The 18129-nt window shown below is 40.2% G+C and overlaps 1 protein-coding gene across 1 annotated transcript; it reads right to left on the bottom strand.

Annotated features, from left to right (window-relative positions):
• Positions 1-5598: 5598 nt before the first annotated feature.
• BPIFC (BPI fold containing family C) lies at positions 5599-17850 on the bottom strand (the record flags this gene model as incomplete). The annotated part of the gene is made up of 12 exons (XM_081996264.1): positions 17078-17850; positions 16290-16353; positions 16142-16202; positions 14510-14601; positions 12736-12909; positions 11699-11752; positions 10683-10853; positions 9980-10047; positions 8454-8496; positions 7322-7388; positions 6204-6280; positions 5599-5655 (listed from the first exon to the last, which is right to left on the bottom strand). The coding sequence occupies exons 1-12, from the start codon at positions 17140-17142 to the stop codon at positions 5599-5601; spliced, it is 993 nt and encodes a 330-aa protein (XP_081852390.1). The 5' UTR covers positions 17143-17850.
• Positions 17851-18129: the final 279 nt, after the last annotated feature.

The following is an 18129-nucleotide window of genomic DNA, read 5'->3' as shown; positions in this document are numbered from 1 at the left end:
TTTAAAACCAAACTGGACAAAAATCAGAGAATGGTTTGGTTTTTTTCCCCCCCAAGAACTGTGAACAGTCTTCTGTGGAATTATCTGTCATCTGAGGTTGACAGTGTAAATAGCAAACAGGTCACATTAGTATGGTTTTCCTTATTCCCAGTTGCTACACTGCATTATGGACAGCTGAAAATACATGAGAGTGTCTTACATTACATTTATGTAAAAAAATACTTTAGTTACCACAAGGTTGTTGGAGAGCTGGGATGAAACCATCTAGAAACAGACAATTGCCTCTCTCCTAATACCTGAAAAATTGTTTTGATGTTGCTGCATCTTTCACTAGCTGTTTCATTATCAGAGGTAATAATATACCTCAAACCCCTAAAATATTTTTAGACATGATCACAATTTAAGCAAACTACAAAATTATGAGATAACATTGACTTAATTTTTGTGCAACAGTTTCAAATAATCCCACAGAACACCTTTGCCTTTTAGTAAGTCTAATATTTCCTTTTTAATTTAAACTGACAAAGATTGAGAGGTGAAGGAAACACACTTCATGTGTAGAACAAAAACAAAGTATGGAAAGGAAATGTGCTTTTCACATAGATCTCAAACCTTAAAATCTCAAAATTTAGACAGATTTAGCTACATCTATATCTTCCCAACAAAGCCACTCCACAACAAAGAGTAATCACAACGTACTGGTTACCGTACCTTTCCTCTCAAGGCCGACGAGAAGACCCTTCCTGTACCAGACCACAGGGCTGAGGATGCTGCAGGGAAAATCCTTTGCAGCCACAACCCTGACTTTTAAACCTGTGAGCTTGAAGAGAGCCAATTGCTGTCATCTTAATCGGTATCACACAGGGAGTGGCCTCTCCGGTAATCATGTCCCAAACTATTTTGGGTGTCCCGGGTTAAATCTATCTCTCTAATTTAATTTAGGGACTAAGCAGAGGGCAATGTAAACTGTTGGGTGGGGGTGCCGAGGCACTGGCATGCTGAGCTGGGGGTGACATGCTGCCTTTGTGGCATACCATTTCAGCACTGACTTTTCAGATGGACCTGAGAGGAAACCCCAGTGGAGACTCTGTTCCAGTAGTTCCACAGGACTGATACTCATAGCCAGGTCTGTACTGTGAAAGAAATAAACAAATGTGCCGTTACTAGGAAGAACAGATGGAAAACAACTGTCTAGGTCCATCTGTTCTGAAATTGCTCAGGACACAGAAAACCATAAATTATATAGTACTTATAGTATATATACACACTACAATGTATGTATATGATACAAATATATAGTATCCAGTCCTTGCAGTCAATATTTTCTATTTCTTCTGCTTGCTTATCCACTTAACCAGTACTTTAGCTAACCAGTACTACTTGGCTTGTTAAAGAGGTGATTTAATCAATTAGCTTGCACGTAAACCAAGCTCCCTCAGGCACGAAGTACTTTGCTGGATGATCTGAGTCACCTCATTGTGCAATCCATGAATAGAAAAGGGTAGAGACATTTGTCAGTCAACAAATACTCATAGTTTACACAGATATAACATTCACTGCAGAGAGTCACATGCATAATAATTTCATTATTTATATCTCTGGCAACTGAGAATGAATAAAAATCACACCCTCAGTTACATAAACCTCTCCTTTAAATTTTTGGCACAAGTTCTGCAGTTTCTTCAAAGCAAGGGAAAATCTCCACTGTTTCCATCCATATAGATCTCCAAGATTTACAATCAACTAAATTGTCTGAAAACTATCTCAGCTTATCCTCATAATATTCTTTTAACATTTTATGGTTCTTCTAATGGAGCACCACCCAGTTTAGATAAAACATTCAGCAAAAGTTAACAAAGACAAACTAAGGCTTCCAGAACAGTTTCATCATTTCTTTCTACCAATATAGCACTAAAAGCCAAATATCGGCTTGCAGACACATTCAGATAGCACATTCAAATATGCTATAAATAGTTTCTACACCCAAACTTCTCACCTTTCAAGGTGTTACAAGGAGCCTCTAAAAGGAATGCTTTATTTCAATTTTCTCTGCATCACCAAGCATTTGCTTCAATCTATATGCTAAAGGGGATATAAACTGTGATCCTTTTTACCCAATATACAAGAAACTCAATGAGCTTATCAGTATGGCAATCAACAGAGACTTGTTGCTGCATCTCTGCAGATCACTTTGGCTTTGCATGATTCCAGTTGTTGCCTCTGGCTCAGTGCTCTTGTGGTCCCCTTTCCTTGCCTCCCCAATTCTCTCCTTTCTCCATGTGCTCTAGTCTGCGGCACACGGAGGGACATGCATCATTTCCATTGGTCTGTCAATCAGGAAACAATACCAGATCAAAGATGGTATACTGACCAGTAGGTAAGTATAGGATGATAGAGGGGAACTGGTGGTGTATACAGCATTCTCTTTAGTCCTAGGAGAAACAATTGCTTTGTTTGTGAACAACAGCCAGAGGACTTGAGATTAAGGGGCAGTGTCATGCTAAGCCATGGTTCTGGTTTGAAAAGGCCCATCTAGCCATGGCACTTCATTGGTCAGCATGTGTCCCATTGGAAGAGAGAAGAGATGGGCACGAGGACATTAATTCTCTTTTCCCCCTTCTCACGAATTCTCCCCCAAATAGGCAGAAGAACGTGCCTGAAATGTTACCAATGAGTGACACCAAACTATTTAAAAACCTCAATTTCTTTGAGTTCTATTCTTTTTCTAGTCACTCTTCACCTACCACAGAATATAATGAATTGGAAGCCCTGCTGTGATTTACTGCTGTTTGGTTTCAGGATGCTTTTTTTAGTAAAAAACTGTGGCAACCAACTAGGTAAATAAACTGATTCAGCTAAAAATCAAACGCAAGCCACAGTTCTGTCACAAAGTTGGAACAGAACTTTCTGTAGTGTGACATTGGTAGACTAGTTTTCCTTTCCATACTCTTAATATCTCCTGGTTCAATGTTTCTGGTGACACTGACATAAGACAAAAGAACACTTCCAGCTCCATTTTACAAATATGAGAGGTACAGAATTATGTGGAGATTGAAGAGCTGCAGCTAATCACAAACAAGGAAGAACTGCTGGATGATGTAAAAGCCAAGGGCAGCCTTGGCTGCAGTGAGCATGAGACTGTGGAGTTTCAGATCCTGGGAGGAGCAAGCAAGACAAAGAACAGAATTACAGCCATAGACTTCAGATGAGCAGATTTCAGGGACTTGCTTGGCAGGATCTGTGGGAAATTGCCCCGGAGAGCAGAGGCCCAGAAGAGCTGGCTAATCTTCAAGGGCGGCTGCCTCAGAGCATAAGAACAGTCCATTACAATGTTCAGACAGTTGAGCAACTGTGGTAGAAGGCCAGCATGGATGAACATGGAGCTCCTGAGTGAACTCAAGCACAAAAAGAAAGCATACAGAAGATGGAAACAGACCAGCTACTTGGAAGGAACACAAAGATATTGCTTGCACATGTGGGAATGAAGTCAGGAAAGCCAAAGTTCAGTTGGAGCTGAAATAGTTTGGGAGGTGAAGGGCAATGGGAAAGGTTTCTGTAAGTACATTGATAGCAAAAGGCAGGCTAAGGAGAATGCGGGCTTATTGCTCAGTGGGCCGGGGGACTAGTGGCAAGGGACATAGAAAAGGCCATTTTTACTAGCAAGACTTGTCCTCTGGCCTCCCAGGTCATTGAGCTCCTAGCAGAGTCTGTGGGAGTGAGGCAGCACCCACAGCAGAGGAAGACAGAGTTCAGGATCACTTAACCCATTTGGACATACACAGATCCATGGGACCACACAGGATGTATCTGGAAGTGCTGAAGGTTCTGCCTGGCTGATCTCATTGTGAAGCTGTTGTCTATCACCTTCAAAAAGTCACTTGAGAGAGGTTCCCCATGCCTGGAAAAAGGCAAACATCACACCTGCCTACAAGATGTCAATGAGGATGATCCAGAGAAGTAAAGTCTCACCTCAGTCCCTGGGAAGGTTATGGAGCAAAATGTCTTAGAAGTCATTTCTAAAGCACATGTTTAGAAGGTTAAGAAGGTGACTGGGAGCAGCCAGCCTGGGTTTTCCAAGGGCAGACCATTCCTGACCAACTTCATTGCTTTCTGTGATGAGCTGACTGGTACTGTGGACAAGGGGAGGGCAGTGGATGTTCTATACCTTGATTTCAGCAAGGCCTTTGACACAGTTTCCCTTAGTCTCATCACCAAGTTGGTGATGTATGGGCTGGAAAAGGTAAGATGGAAAATTGGCTGGACTGGCAGAATCAAAGAGCTGTGACCAGCCAAGTCCAGCTGTTTACCAGTAACCAGTGGCAGTCCCACAGGAATCAGTACTGTGACCAATACTGTTTAATGCCACCTGGATGATGGGGCAGGACACACTCTCGGCAAGTTTGTGAATGACACCAAACGGGGGAGCAGTAAACATGTTGGAGGACAGGGCTTCTATTCAGAGAAACCTGGGCAAGCTGGAGAAGTGAGCTCACAGGAACCACATAAAGTTAACAAGAGCAAGTGTGAAGTCTTGCATCTGTGAGGGAATAACTCACTGCAGCAGTACAGGCTGGTGGCTGTTTAGAAAGCAGCTCTGCAGAAAAGAACCTGGGAGTCCTAGTGGACAACAAGTTGAACATAAGTCTGCAGGTCCAGGTAAGTGATCCTTCCTCTCTATTTGACACTTGCATTTGGAGTACTGTGTCCAGTTTGGGCTCCCCAGTACAAGAAGGCTATTGACATCCTGGATCAAGTCCAGCAGATGCCACCAAGGGGGCTGGAGAACATGATCTAGAAGGAGCGTCTGAGAGATCAGGCCTGTTCAGCTTGGAGAGGAGAGGGCTTGAAAGACCCTTCTATTGTCTACAACTTTTTGATCAGAGAATACAGAGAAAATGGAGCCAGACTCTTCTTAGAAATGTGTGGTAGGATAAAAGGCAACAGAACAAGTTGGAACATGGGAAATACTGATTAGATATTAGGAAAAAAATGTTACTCTGAAGGTAGTTAAATAGTGGAGAGGTTGTGGAACCTCCACCCTTGGAGAGGTTCAAGACTCAAATGGACACAGACCTCTGCAACCTGATCTAGTTAGTCCCTATTTTAAGCCAGGATCTGGACTAGGTGATATAATTGTATGATAAATTTGATTTTATAAATCTGTTCCCACTCTTGGTATCCAGTTACAAAGGGGCAAACTGTGAAATTCTTATGAAGAATAAGGTGTCACTCCATACACAAAGTTTTGCTAACACTAATGGAGATAAATTGAATAATGCAAGAACTGGTTCCTAAAATTAATAAAATGTGGTGTCTATAGCTCTAGTGAAAGGAACCAGTCACTCCTTCTCATCAGGCTGCAACAAGTATTCCAAAGCATCAATAACACTGTCAGCTACACTTACTGTAGTAAAACACAACAGATTCAGTTTGTGAAAAGTGATTAAGAAGTTTTACCAAAACATTAAAAATAGTGATGAAAAGCCATGCTTTTAATGTTATAGCATCTACTTCCTACAACCCAACAGAAGGAAGACTACATTTTTCTCTTATTGTTGTTTAAAAGTAAAGGGACATTAGGAATGACTGTGAAGGTGCTCATCTCCCCCCTTCCTCTTGTTTGTAGTGAACATCAGTGGAAATAACCAGATGACCCTGAGGAAAGAAGAACATGTAAAGTTACCTTAAATTTCAGACAGACATATTCAGAGTCAGTACTCTGGGAGCAGACCCCATGGTAAGTCCCTCAGCAGGGCAGGAGACAAGAGTGGCTTTATGCTTCCTGAACTTTAGTCAACTTGAGGGTAGGAATGGGCTCTGATGTATATTAATACAACCCTCCAAAAGGCTGAGTAATGTGACAGAGACACTCAGGTTGCCTATGAGCCTTCCTAGAGAATGGTTAGAGTAGTGAGGACTCATGCACTCAATGCTCCTAAGCCCTGCTGGGGATAGCAGAGATGTCCTTGTGGTGTCCCCACGCTGGCATACCCCAAAGGGCTAGTGGTCCCTTTATAAACTACAATTGCTAGGGGTGGGAGGGTGGAGGGCTCATTTTTGATCCAGAGTTTGGATTTTATATCTAGTGTATAGTTAAAGGTTTACTATTAGCAACATTTGGCTCTACCCAACACAGGAACACACACAAATGCACAGGCCTGAAAGAGAAGCAATATTCTTTAACAAGAGATTGGGCTTCTCACCTCATTAATTTTTATTGCAGGTCCAGTCAGTGTAGTGTGGTCCAAGTTAAGAAGAGGAAATCCTATTCCCAGTTTATCTTTGGAAAGGACAAATATAAATACATTTGAATGTAATAATAAAATGCACTTCAGAAGCATCTTTGTCAGGGAACTGAATTTGTTCTGCAATTCCCCTTTAATCAGCTGCCCTTGCACCTCTCAAGGGAACTATTATTTGTATTTGCTAAAAAGCAAAAAATCCTGTGAAAAAGTTGCATACAAACCTCTTACAATCTCTCAGCTGTCTGACACTGGGATCTGACTGCCTTTGCTCCTCTCCCGATATCTGCCCCACAAGATCTGGTTTCTGCTGTTTCCCACTCTGGCTTACTATCTATCTTCCTTTCATTTTCTTCTCTACCTGATGCTCTAATCCTGTTGGTCCCTCTTATTCTCATCTATCCCTACATTCCTGGATCAAGCCCCAGCTCTATTCCTATTTGCTTTTCCAAACATCTGACTTTTGCATCCCTCCCTTTCATTCTCTTTCCTTTCTCCTCATCAAGAGCTCACTTCTTTCCTCAGTACTCTCCTCACCTCTCTTTACCTCATAGGCACCTTCTGTACTCTTCCACCTGCTTCTTTCCACCTTCCCCTCTTTCTTCATCATCCCTCACTCTCTGCATCCCACTGAGATGGTTTTCTACTTTGTCCTGCCTGTCGCAGCAGGTGAAGCACAAAGGCAGAGGGAGGTGATAAAGTTAGAGATGCTACCCTGAAGCCCCAAGACTCAAGTGTGCTTCTGCGCTTCCCCAGCCTGGGCCATTCTCTGGTCATGCCTTGACTCTGTGTCAGGACAAGACTCAAGCATGTCTCAGTTCTGCTGCCATGCTGCCATCCAGTGAAAAGGAAACCCAAGCCGAAGTGCTTGAAAGGGAGACAAGACTTGCTCTGTCCCAGCCCCTGATCCAGGTGACTGAGGAACCAGGACTAAAGCCCAGCACAGAGTAGACCCGTCCAGGTGTAGTCAAATGGACAGTAAAACCTCCCATAACAGTCTTTAAAGCTGGGCACTCCTTTTTATGGTATCAGTCTTGCTTTGCCACCAAGTGTGCTCAAAAACTGGCCACAATCCTTACCATTGATTACTGGGATCACTGCACTCTTTAAAGTGTAAGACAGAAAATTCTCCACCAGTGACATCTGCTGTGAGGGGGAAAACACATTTGATGATTAGTGCTTGATGCCTGCGGGATTGCAGCTTGACGGGGGAGATGGGTTAGAACTGGAGTGACATGCAAAAAGATCAGAACAGAGCTTTGAAGAGAAAATCTCAGGTAAAATAGATCTTTTTTGGTTTAAGTTGCAGCTAAACAATGTAAAATATACATGGCAAAGAGGTGTCCATTTTTCTCACAATAAGTTAAATTGAAGGGGGTTTTTTTTTCGGTTTTTTTTTTGTTTGTTTGGTTTTTTTCTGTATGTTAAGTATCTGGGTTGAACCTTAACTTTAGGAATGAAATCTGTTCAATCTCATTTCAGATGCCGGGACTCAGCCCTCAGAAATGACAAGAACTTCTGGGTGGCAAGAACTGCCCTGTCCTGGTGCTCTGCCATATGCCACTGTCATTAGTGTCCTCCCCCCCTCACTTAAAGATGTAGATTGGGCTGAGCTGCTGCAGAGTCACACTGACTGTTTCTCAGTCTACAGTGAATGATCTAAGCAGTGGCATGGTGTTGCTTTTATTCCCTATTTTTGACTCCCCTTTTTACGATATTCAGTTGAAGTGATTCAAGATAGTTACTGAAACTGAGCTTAAGCCTGACTTTGTATTCTCTCCAACTGCTAAGCCTACTCAATCCAGCTGTGAATTCAGGCTGGCTTGTCAGAAACAGATAGAAGAGGTGTTAGCCCCATGCTGGCCTTTGTGCTGCTGGATACAGAAGTGAGCAGAATCAACTATGACAGCTTGCTAGGTCATGCAGACCCAGGCAGACATTTCTCTTTGTTTCAATTAACATTACATGGTAATAACTCCATAACATTTGGAGCCTCTGATGAGAAAAAAACCCCACAGCACTCCAAGAGGTATTTCCTCTTACTGGAAAGAAAAAGAAAAGCAGAGAATATAGTGTTTCAAAGTGGAAAGAGCAATGGCAGATGGTATCCCCAAGACAGACCAAGAATTGTCCAGCAACAAGTTTAGATGAATTTCTTTTATCTCTGAAGGGCTCGGCTACCTTTCCTAGGCACTGAAACCATCGACGTACCTCAGAGAAGCCAGGAGTGGAGTGCAGCAGGGAGAACTGGAGCCTGAGGAAAAGAAGCAAAAGAAGAGTATTCACTAGAAAGGATGAAGGCACAAATTATGCACACTGCTTGAAGATTCATTTGTGGAATTTCGTGCAGATTTCATGCTGATTCACACATTTAATTTTGATTTGATCAAAGACTCTTTGATTCCCAACAGCTTTTAATCAAAACTGGCACAACTACAAATGAGTTCTAGAATCTCTGGGATCTTTCTGATATAATCTCTTCCTACAGTCATGTGTAGTCCTGGGCTGTGACTATAAGCCCTGGGAAATCAAATTTTTCTGGAATGGCCATTTCTTGCAGTGTCTGAACTACACATTCCTCAAATGTTCATTATGATTTGGATAAACTCATATGCATTCCTAACCATTATGATTTCCTAACTTTTTCCACTGATGCCTGTAATGCATCGTCATTGCAGATCACTGTAAATATAATCCTGTAGAAAAACAACATTTTGAAGAACAGAACACATTCTCATGTCATGCCAGCTCTAAATGAGTGGCACCATTACTGCTTAAACTTATATTGAGAGGCTCTGATCTCTAAGCCCTCTTTTCCTGTTAAAAAGGTCCAGTGACCAAAACTAGAGAAAAGGCTGCTCACAGTTTTCTGTACTGAAAATGCAATAGGGTAAAAAATATCATATATCCTGGAATTCTGCCCCAACTTGGAGTATAGAGCTAACCAGATGAAACACCAATGTGGGCTACTTGCCTGAAAGTCTGTGCTTCTACCCACCTGCTCCATTTAGGGAGAAGGGGGCTATAAACCTAGCCCAACTTGAAGTGTGAATAAAATTTGTTGTAAGACAGCTGAGAACACCTGTAGCTGTAGGTAACCACAGAACCAGCTAGATCTAAGCAAAATCTAAAAAGCTCTGAGCTTTGCTTCAAACTACAGACACCTTTCTAGTCACATTTGTTTGATGGCATGGTGTCTGCTGTTGCAGTATATGTTATGTAGTCTCATTTTTCCCTTACCCTCATGGGAAGGCATACAGAGAGTGCATGCCTTAGTTACAGTGGTCCATAGTTACATGTATGCCATAGTTACAGTGGTCCACTGCAGTGTTTGCACTCTAGTGGTTCTGTTTATGATGCTCAGACATGGCACGGCAGCAACATTTAAGAGGGTTTTGAATAAACTGCTGAACTTCATTCTCCAAGAGCACAGACTGAAACAGATGCCTTTAAGATAACCAATAAATTGAACACTGTCATCTGGAAAGGTATTTAACCTACAGAAAGGGGTAGTATCACGTTACACAAGAGATATGGTTGTTCCATAATATTACTGTATTTCATCTGCAAGATTTAGACCAACCAGTCAAAAGTATCTGAGAGTCCCTGTGAGAAAGAAGGTAACTAATTTTCTTTTTCTCATGGTGAAACAAGCACTGTCAGGCTGACACAATGAAGTTCTGTTGTGTCCTAGTGTTGGGATCATTAATGTTGCTTTCTGAATTTTCCTTGGTTACCTCTTCAGAAGTAATGAGATAATCAACTTCTGTTTGGTTATTGTCAAATTGGCTCTGGTACTGGCTGTCTGCAGGGAAAAAAACAAATAAGTCTTCTGTGACTGTATACACAGATAGATACTGTCTTAGATACAGGCACAAATGCAATTACTTTTGTGATTGGAAACACAATGTCTAAACTTTTTATTCGGTCAATACATGTAGACAGTGAAATCATTTGTGAATTTGCCGCTTTCTGCCAACAACTGAGATTGTGTGAGTGAAGTGATAATACTGCCCTGATTGCCTCCTTATCTTTAGGATCATTTAAGTCCTTGCATGGCTGACATAATTGGTCCACTTTCAACCTAATGAAAAGATGCCTGGGGACATAGTGAACTATTTTATAACAAACAAGTTAGCAAGACTGGGCATCAGATAACCACATTTTTATATATTACAATTTATTCTTGAATAATCATTCAACCTCCCACATGAAAAAAAGGGCTTTCATAAGTAGTGCTCTGCACCTGCCTATTAAATTCTACAATATGTGGTGCATGTTTCTTCCCTGTGAAATGCAACAGGACAGTATGCATATTTGTGGCAGACCAGTATATGCTATTTTATGCTGATCTTTATGATTTTCAAAGGATCTGGAAGATTACTGTGTGATTTGTTCAGCCCCAGCACTGAATGTTATCTTCGAGCTCCTGTTACTTACTAGATTCCCTGTAAAGATGTACTGGGTGGTTGAATTTGGAAGAATAGCAAACACTTCTACACAGCCAGTGATCTGTAGGATGCATCTGTCTGCATTTAAGCTGACCGCAGGTGGTGATGTAGCCATCAGCTTCAGCAGCACTGGGCTCGCTGTTACGTAACTCAGAGCAGTCTGTGGAATTTCAGAGGAAAAAAACGAGGAATGCAATGTTAAGTTTTTCTTAAGCTACAGTTGCTGTGGCTGCATCATAATCAGGTGCTATATAACAATCCTCTTGTTAATTAACCTATATTAAAAATACTTAATTTTAATTACACCAGCTGAAATGATGGAATTAGTATTGCATATACTCTGAGTTTTAGAGACCATAAAACAAATGATGAAATTTTAAACCACTGATATTGAACATAAATAAAGAAATAATTTAAAGGTTGTTCCTGAAAAATGTACTTCAAGAGGAGGCAATTAGCACTGCATGTTAAAGAAATGAGGGAAATGAGCGGTTCCAGTAAAAAAAAAATAAAATTAACAACGCTGACAATATAAATAATTTGGAAAAGAGGCAGCCTTCCATAAGAGCCGATCTTCTGAAAAATAGAGAAACTCCTAGAGGACAAAACTTTAGTTTGCAATGCCACAGATTGCAAGCTTCATAATTTTATAGTAAATGTTGCCATATTAGGGATTTTTAAAGCATCTCATAGTATCTTAATTTCTTGCATCACATCCATAAACTTAGCTGCTCATGACTATTACTTCCCATTGTATATCTCCAGTAGTCATAAATCAGGTATCTTTGCACGGAGAAGTCAGGCTACCAATAGCAGAGATACCATTACCTTGAACAGGAATAAAAGGAGACTTGATCTCACAGATGGCTACCACTTAGTCTTTATAAGTGTTTCAGAGACTGACAGCAAATCCAGCACTTAGAGGGGTAGAGAATGACTAAAGAGTAGTGTGATTTAGTTAGGAAGAACCTTTCTTAAAAGGTCTGTACAAGTAAAAGTACCCACCTTAGGAACAAAGTCTTTGAAAAAGGCAGTATTTAGCTTAAAAGTAGTAGCAATCTGTAAACAAATGAAATAAATTAGATCATTATATCAGCTTGAAAATGAAGTTTTCCTTGGGGGAAAAAAACATATCCTGTTTTCTTTAGTTTTAGGTAATCCATGTTTTGATTTAGTATTTCCTTGCCTCAGAATGATTCCTAGGGAACCCACAGTGCTTTGTAGGAGAGAAGAGAGACAGATTTCTCATGGCCATGTTTCAGAAGCACATACCAGTGAACAAGCATTATTCTTTAAAAGAACAGACGTGGCATCATGCTTACTTCCTGCCTTTGGGACTTTTCTTAGATGAAATATGCTGAATCTCTCAGAGGCAGGACTCAAAAATCTCATTTGCCCTTTTGCTGCTGACCACTGTGATGATGTTTTTCAGTGCCATTTGTGTCACCAATTTTTATAAAGACCCTCTTAGCACTGTTTCAGTTAGCAAAACTTCTTGGAAACTCTGACTGCTAATGCCAGTGTGGAAACGCATTTCAGAGAGAAATCTTGCATGTTCTTCATCCACAGATGAAAGCTTAGTTTCCTTGTACCTGCTTCTTGCCTCATTTTGCTGCTCTGTTAATTCTGAGGGTTTATTCTAGCTCTCAAAGCAGCCAGTACATTTGTTGCGGGCCTCTATGTTGCAGAATGTGGCTTGAGTACACTTTTTCCTGCGTTGCTCTTTCCTTTCCGATGTGGAATCCGTGCAGAGACAAGCTTTTTTTTTTTGGTTCTTTCTGCCACTCCTTGCACTCCAACTCTGTGATGTTCACATCTGTCATTCCTTGCCTACAGCTGCCAAGAAGTTCAGACTTAGGGCTGAGGGAGACTTTGACTATTTTAAATGATGACCTACAGAATGAACGTCATGAATCCCTCCTACAAGTGGTAGAAGTGTGACACAAATCTTTGTAAAATGGGAAACATAATGTGTTAGTCTCCTTTGCTGACTATCCCTACTGTTGATATTTGTAATTCTATTACATGCAAATTATACTCACCTCTTTGGAGATGGTGATGTTAAAGGCCCCTGCTCTGTAGTAAGCCAGTGAAGCAGACTTAAGAAAATAACTGGAGACTCCCAGGTATAACATGGAATCACCCTGGTTTGGGAGAGCAAACGGAGCTGGCACAAAAGGAGGGTCTGTGTGATTTCCTACTGGGTAGACTGTGCCCTGCAAAAAGTCATTATCAAGTATTTCTAGTTGTAAACATTTGCATCTGTCAGAATGCATTAGCGGTGGTTGAACAGAAAGAATTCTTCCTAATCTGAAGAAAAGCTTGGCATTAAAGAAAACCTAGAGTAAGCAAATAAGTTTGTGACATGCCCTGAAAATCAGCAAATTCAGGCTCTTTTGGAAAAATACAGGAATCACAGAGAAAATCTGGCCTCCATCCTCTCAAAGTTTGAATTTGAGCATTCAAGTGAATATTCTGAACTGCAGCTATGAGATGCAAAAAAAAAAATCCTGTAGACCAGAGTTTTCCTTCTCTTGTGACAAAGACACATTTGTTAATTTAATTTTAAGGGTGACATTTCAAGAAAATCTTCAGGCATACCCCAAAAGCACTGGAAGTTTCTTAGGACAGGGACACAAAGGAGCATTTTATACCACCTAGCTCTTAGCCCTGGTCCAGCTGCCAGTCCTCCAAGACCTAGTTGCTGCACAGGTGTGCCACCTTGGTTCAGTTATACGAAGAAAATAATTCTTAAAATGTGAGAAGGTATGTGAGCTCAGGTCATGTAAGACAAGAAAAGTAAGAACAGACAGTAAGTAATGTAATTACTGACAACTGTAATGGTTAGTAGCTGAAAGACTCAACAGGAAAAATACTGACATGGAAAGGTATAAAACCCTAAAAAAAAGTTGAGAGTTGGAAGATGGCAACTCATTATCATCAAGAATCAGCCTGTTCCAAGGAGGACTGAAGGCCAGTAACTTCCTTAACTGGTTAATAACTGACATACAAAGACTAATCCAGTATCCTGTTGGGATGTCAGCATGTTAAAGCTTAGCCTGTAAGTTTTAGTCAGCTATAGCAGCTGATAAATAATTGCTTAGTACTTTTAAGCTATGTACAGCCTGCTTGCAGAATGGTTTTTGTGGGTGGTAAAAGTTGCTTGAACAAAATAACCAAGAGGGAGAGTTTCAACCACAGCTCTAGCACACCTTTCTTAACTGAAGTCAGTTCTGAGAGCCATGGGGATGCTCTGAATTACAAGGACAATTGAAGCTGCTGGAAAAGCTGGGCGTTGCTGAGATATCTCTTGCCAACAAAGGTGAAAAATAGATAAGAAAGGAACTGCTATGTGCTGCTCAAGGACTGACTGTGAGAAGTCTTTTTTTTGGGTGTGACCTGTACATATACAAGATGCTGAGTCATGTCAAAACAAATGCTTTGGATTGCAATCAGTTGGTAGCCATCATCGATTATGTATCACCGGTAATAGGCAAAGACCAAGCAGCAGTGGAAGAGCTATGTACGTAAAGAACACTTTTATGCTGTTTATAAAGCACCGCTGAAGGGCTTCAGCTCTGAAATAATTTAAATCTAAATAATAGCTTTGGTTAATTAACAAAAGCAGTTAATTTACTGAATAAACAATCATATCTGATTTCCAAGATAGCTCTTGACCAAAATGTCCAAATGTCTTATTGCTTTTCTAATTAAATATTGGAGAGGCTGAGTAAGACTGTAGTGAAAGAAAATGAATCAACACAAAAGAGCATCAGAAAAGTCTTAGAAAGCACACTGATATTAAAGAAAAATTACCTTCAAATCCAAGTTAATGTATGATTTGAAGACTGCTGGAGAGCTAACTAGGGAATAGTCAATTTGTGCAAAGGCATCAATCTGGCTTAAGACTAGAAGAATGACGGACAAAAACAAAACAGCCATTATTACAAAAACACATCACAAACAGTTATTGTTTAGTTAAAGGCAAAGGCATTATAGAAATTATGAATCTGAAGAAGAATGGTGGGAGAAGGAAGAAAAAAAAAATTGTTATAAGGGAAAAAGTGAGAATATTCCCCCTGGAAAAGTCATAGATTCCTTCTGGTTTAGGCCTTGTTTTCCTATTGTTCACAACAGAATACACTCTCGGAAATCTCTCCCATGCAGTGAAAGAAGGAGTATCTAGGGCTGAGTCCCCTTTTTTGTTATGTGTTTGCACAGGAGAACTAAACTCTCCTATATGATTAGTGAAATACTGGTAAATAATACTAAATACTTTGGAAGATGACATTAGCACATTTTTACACATCAGTGTTGAAGACAAGGGATGTTTGTTCACAACAACAGAGGGCACTTCATCAGACAATGATTGAAGACTTTTTCTGAAAGGCGCTCTCATGCAACTTCAGTCTGATTGTTATTTTTGATTGGACTGTGAGGTCTGTTGCTACTGTATAAAAATCAGATGGGTTTAAAAAGAAGTGGTGAATTCACACTGAGATTATGAACTCCTCAATATGACAGCACAGCTTGGAGTGACCTTAAGCCTGAAGTGTTTAGGCATGTGCTACATAAGAAAATGTTCTCGATGGCCATGATTTTCAGTAATATTTGCCACTGCTTGGCACATGGCAGGTATAAGCCATTTTAGGAAAAGTAAAAGTCCACTTACTCTGCTTCTGAATAGCAGAGGAGATAATAGAAATATCCACAATGAAAAGTGAAGAGTGGGAACAAACTCTCTGACCTGAATTATATGACTTAGGTGAATGAATTTGGATTGGATTGGTGAAAATTACAAATATTCTCAGTCTTGGAAAAAACTGTCATCAACAACAAAAAAAAGAAAAAAAAAAAGGAAAAGCTGTGGGATTTATTATAGAAGTGAAAATCTTATATATGCTTTTTGGCTACAGGTATCTACTGACTTCATGTCTCTGCAAGAGTGAGACAGGAATTGTTATTGGTGTGAAGAAAAGCATGCTTAGTGTGACACTGTCTTCCTGCAGCATCTTATCTCACTGAACTCAAGTTCAAAACAAGATGTGCCAAGTTTATAAGATCTTACAAGGATGTTTGCTAGCTCTTTAATGGATTACTGCTAATTCAGGTTTTCTTACGTCCACAGTACCAAGAATGTAAAGGATCAGCATGAGAAAGTTCATCTCAAAGATCTAAGGAAATAACATAGGTCAGCTACAACACACTGAAAGATTACAGGTGACCTGCCATGGACACATAAGAAATCTGAATATTGTATGTAAGGTGTATGCAAGAGATTTCTAGGATGGACTCTGAATTAGGTTAAGGTACAGAACAATGGCTGTATTTTTCTTCCTTCACTTTTTTCTTACTGTGAACACAGGAATGGTTTGGCATCTAATAAAAAAGGCTACAATTTGAACACTATGAAAATTACTTAACAGAAAGCTGTTATCAACAACTCACCCTTATGCTTTCTTAGTTGTGCATCCATCACTTTGATTTTGTATTTGATAATTAGGCATAGCTATGTGAAAAGAGAGACAAGTCAGTAATACAAGGGCTGTATTTCAACATCTTCCTTCACTAGCTGAAACCATCCTTGCAAACTTACATTTTTATCCAATTTGGTGTGAATGGACTTCTCAAGATAACCATATAGAAAGCTGTAGATCCAGCTGAAGGAAAGGAAATGAACACAGTGGCTTTTTACCGTAAATTGAAATCTTTGAAATACAAAATCTGGCAGACTGGGACGTCAATGTCATTTATATTAATGAGATGCAATTACAGCAATATTGGTAGACTGTGCAGTTGACTATTTTTATTGATTTGTGAGTCTCAGACAAATGCTAGGGGTTCTCAGACTCATAAGAGCTATTTAGAAGGCAATCTACAAAGTAGTGAATGTTCATGTTAACGTTTTGATAAATAATACTCAATTAGCTGCATTTTGTCTTTGAGTAAGACAAAAAAATTTTCTAGAAAATCAAAATTAGGAGAACTAGAAGCATTGTTTCATATTCTCTTTTGAAATTTTTATTCTGAAATTGTAGGTCAGCATGTCAAAAGGCATAATCAGTCTAGACCACCTTCACATCTGCAAACCTCCCTTTGCAATCTGCTATTCTTTAATATACCCAAATGGCATTTTTTCATATGCGGTATGTTTAGTCACCTCATTTGTTGGCACATGCCAAGAAGTGTAGATTAACCGCACTTCACACACTCAGCAAAGGAGCCTGGTTTTGAAAACAGACATTTAAAAATCTATTTACATAGCCTTCAATAGTTAGTTGTATCCTGTAATTGGATCCCTAAAAGTCACAATTTGAAAAGTGGCCCTTATGCTACAAACCCTGCTACCTCCCACAGAGTAGTTAGAAAATCTACTGTACGTACCTAGGTCCTCCATTTAACTTGACTTTTACACTATTAATGCTCAGCTGGCAATTGTGTAGCAACATGGACAAGCGGCCTGTGCTATCCCTTGACACTTTGAAGATAACTGCAATAAACAGTCCTGAGATGGACACAGTAATTCCTCCTTGGTCTTTGCTGCTCAGAGAAAAAAAAAAAAAAACCAAAAACCAAACCCGGTCACAGAAACATCTGCTTTAAGAGAAAAATTTAAGAAACTACCTGTAAATCAAGTTTGAAAGGACTTTTTGCTTCTACCATCTAGGATGAAGAATGGGTTTTCTAGGGATTAAAGTACATTAGGTTACGGTATGGTATTCAAAAACATATTATATGCATGGCTTTCCAGGACATGAATCTTCCAGTGTTGTGCAGGATTTGACAAGTTTGCAAAAATGTGAAAATTTCACAGCAACACAAGACATTCCACTCCTTCATGACAGATCACCCTGAAGGCCTCTGGGACTGCAGCAGCAGAAGTCAGTTAGCTAATAAATACATAGCCCAGTGGTTCTCAACTTTGCAGTTGTTCCACTTTCCTCTTTCCTGTAACAATTTTCAATAACCCTTTAAAACATATACATTCCTCCATTCTCCATCCTGCCCCAAACCCATTCATTCTAGAATCACAGAATCATTAAGGTTGGAAAAGATCTCTAAGATCATCAAGTCCAACTGTTAACCCAACACCACCATGCCCACTAAACCACATCCTGAAGTGCCACGTCTACATGTTTTTTGAACACCTCCAGTGATGGAGACTCCACCACCTCCCTGGGCAGCCTGTTCCAATGCTTGACCACTCTTCCCATAAAAAATTTTTCCTACTATCCAATCTAAACCTCCCCTGGTGCAACTTGAGGCCATTTCCTCTCGTCCTATCGCTGGTTACTTGGGAGAAGAGACAACACCCACCTCACCACAACCTCCTTTCAGGTAGTTGTAGAGAGTGATAAGGTCTTCCCTCAGCCTCCTCTTCTCCAGACTAGGCTTTGTGTTTGGGAACAGCTGATTTACCCTGCTGAACACAGTAT

Source organism: Phaethon aethereus (genome assembly GCF_964289735.1).
Source record: "Phaethon aethereus genome assembly, chromosome: 1".
Taxonomy (NCBI): domain Eukaryota; kingdom Metazoa; phylum Chordata; class Aves; order Phaethontiformes; family Phaethontidae; genus Phaethon; species Phaethon aethereus.
Note: the sequence above shows the minus strand (reverse complement) of the source record. Positions and strands in the feature narration are given on the sequence as shown.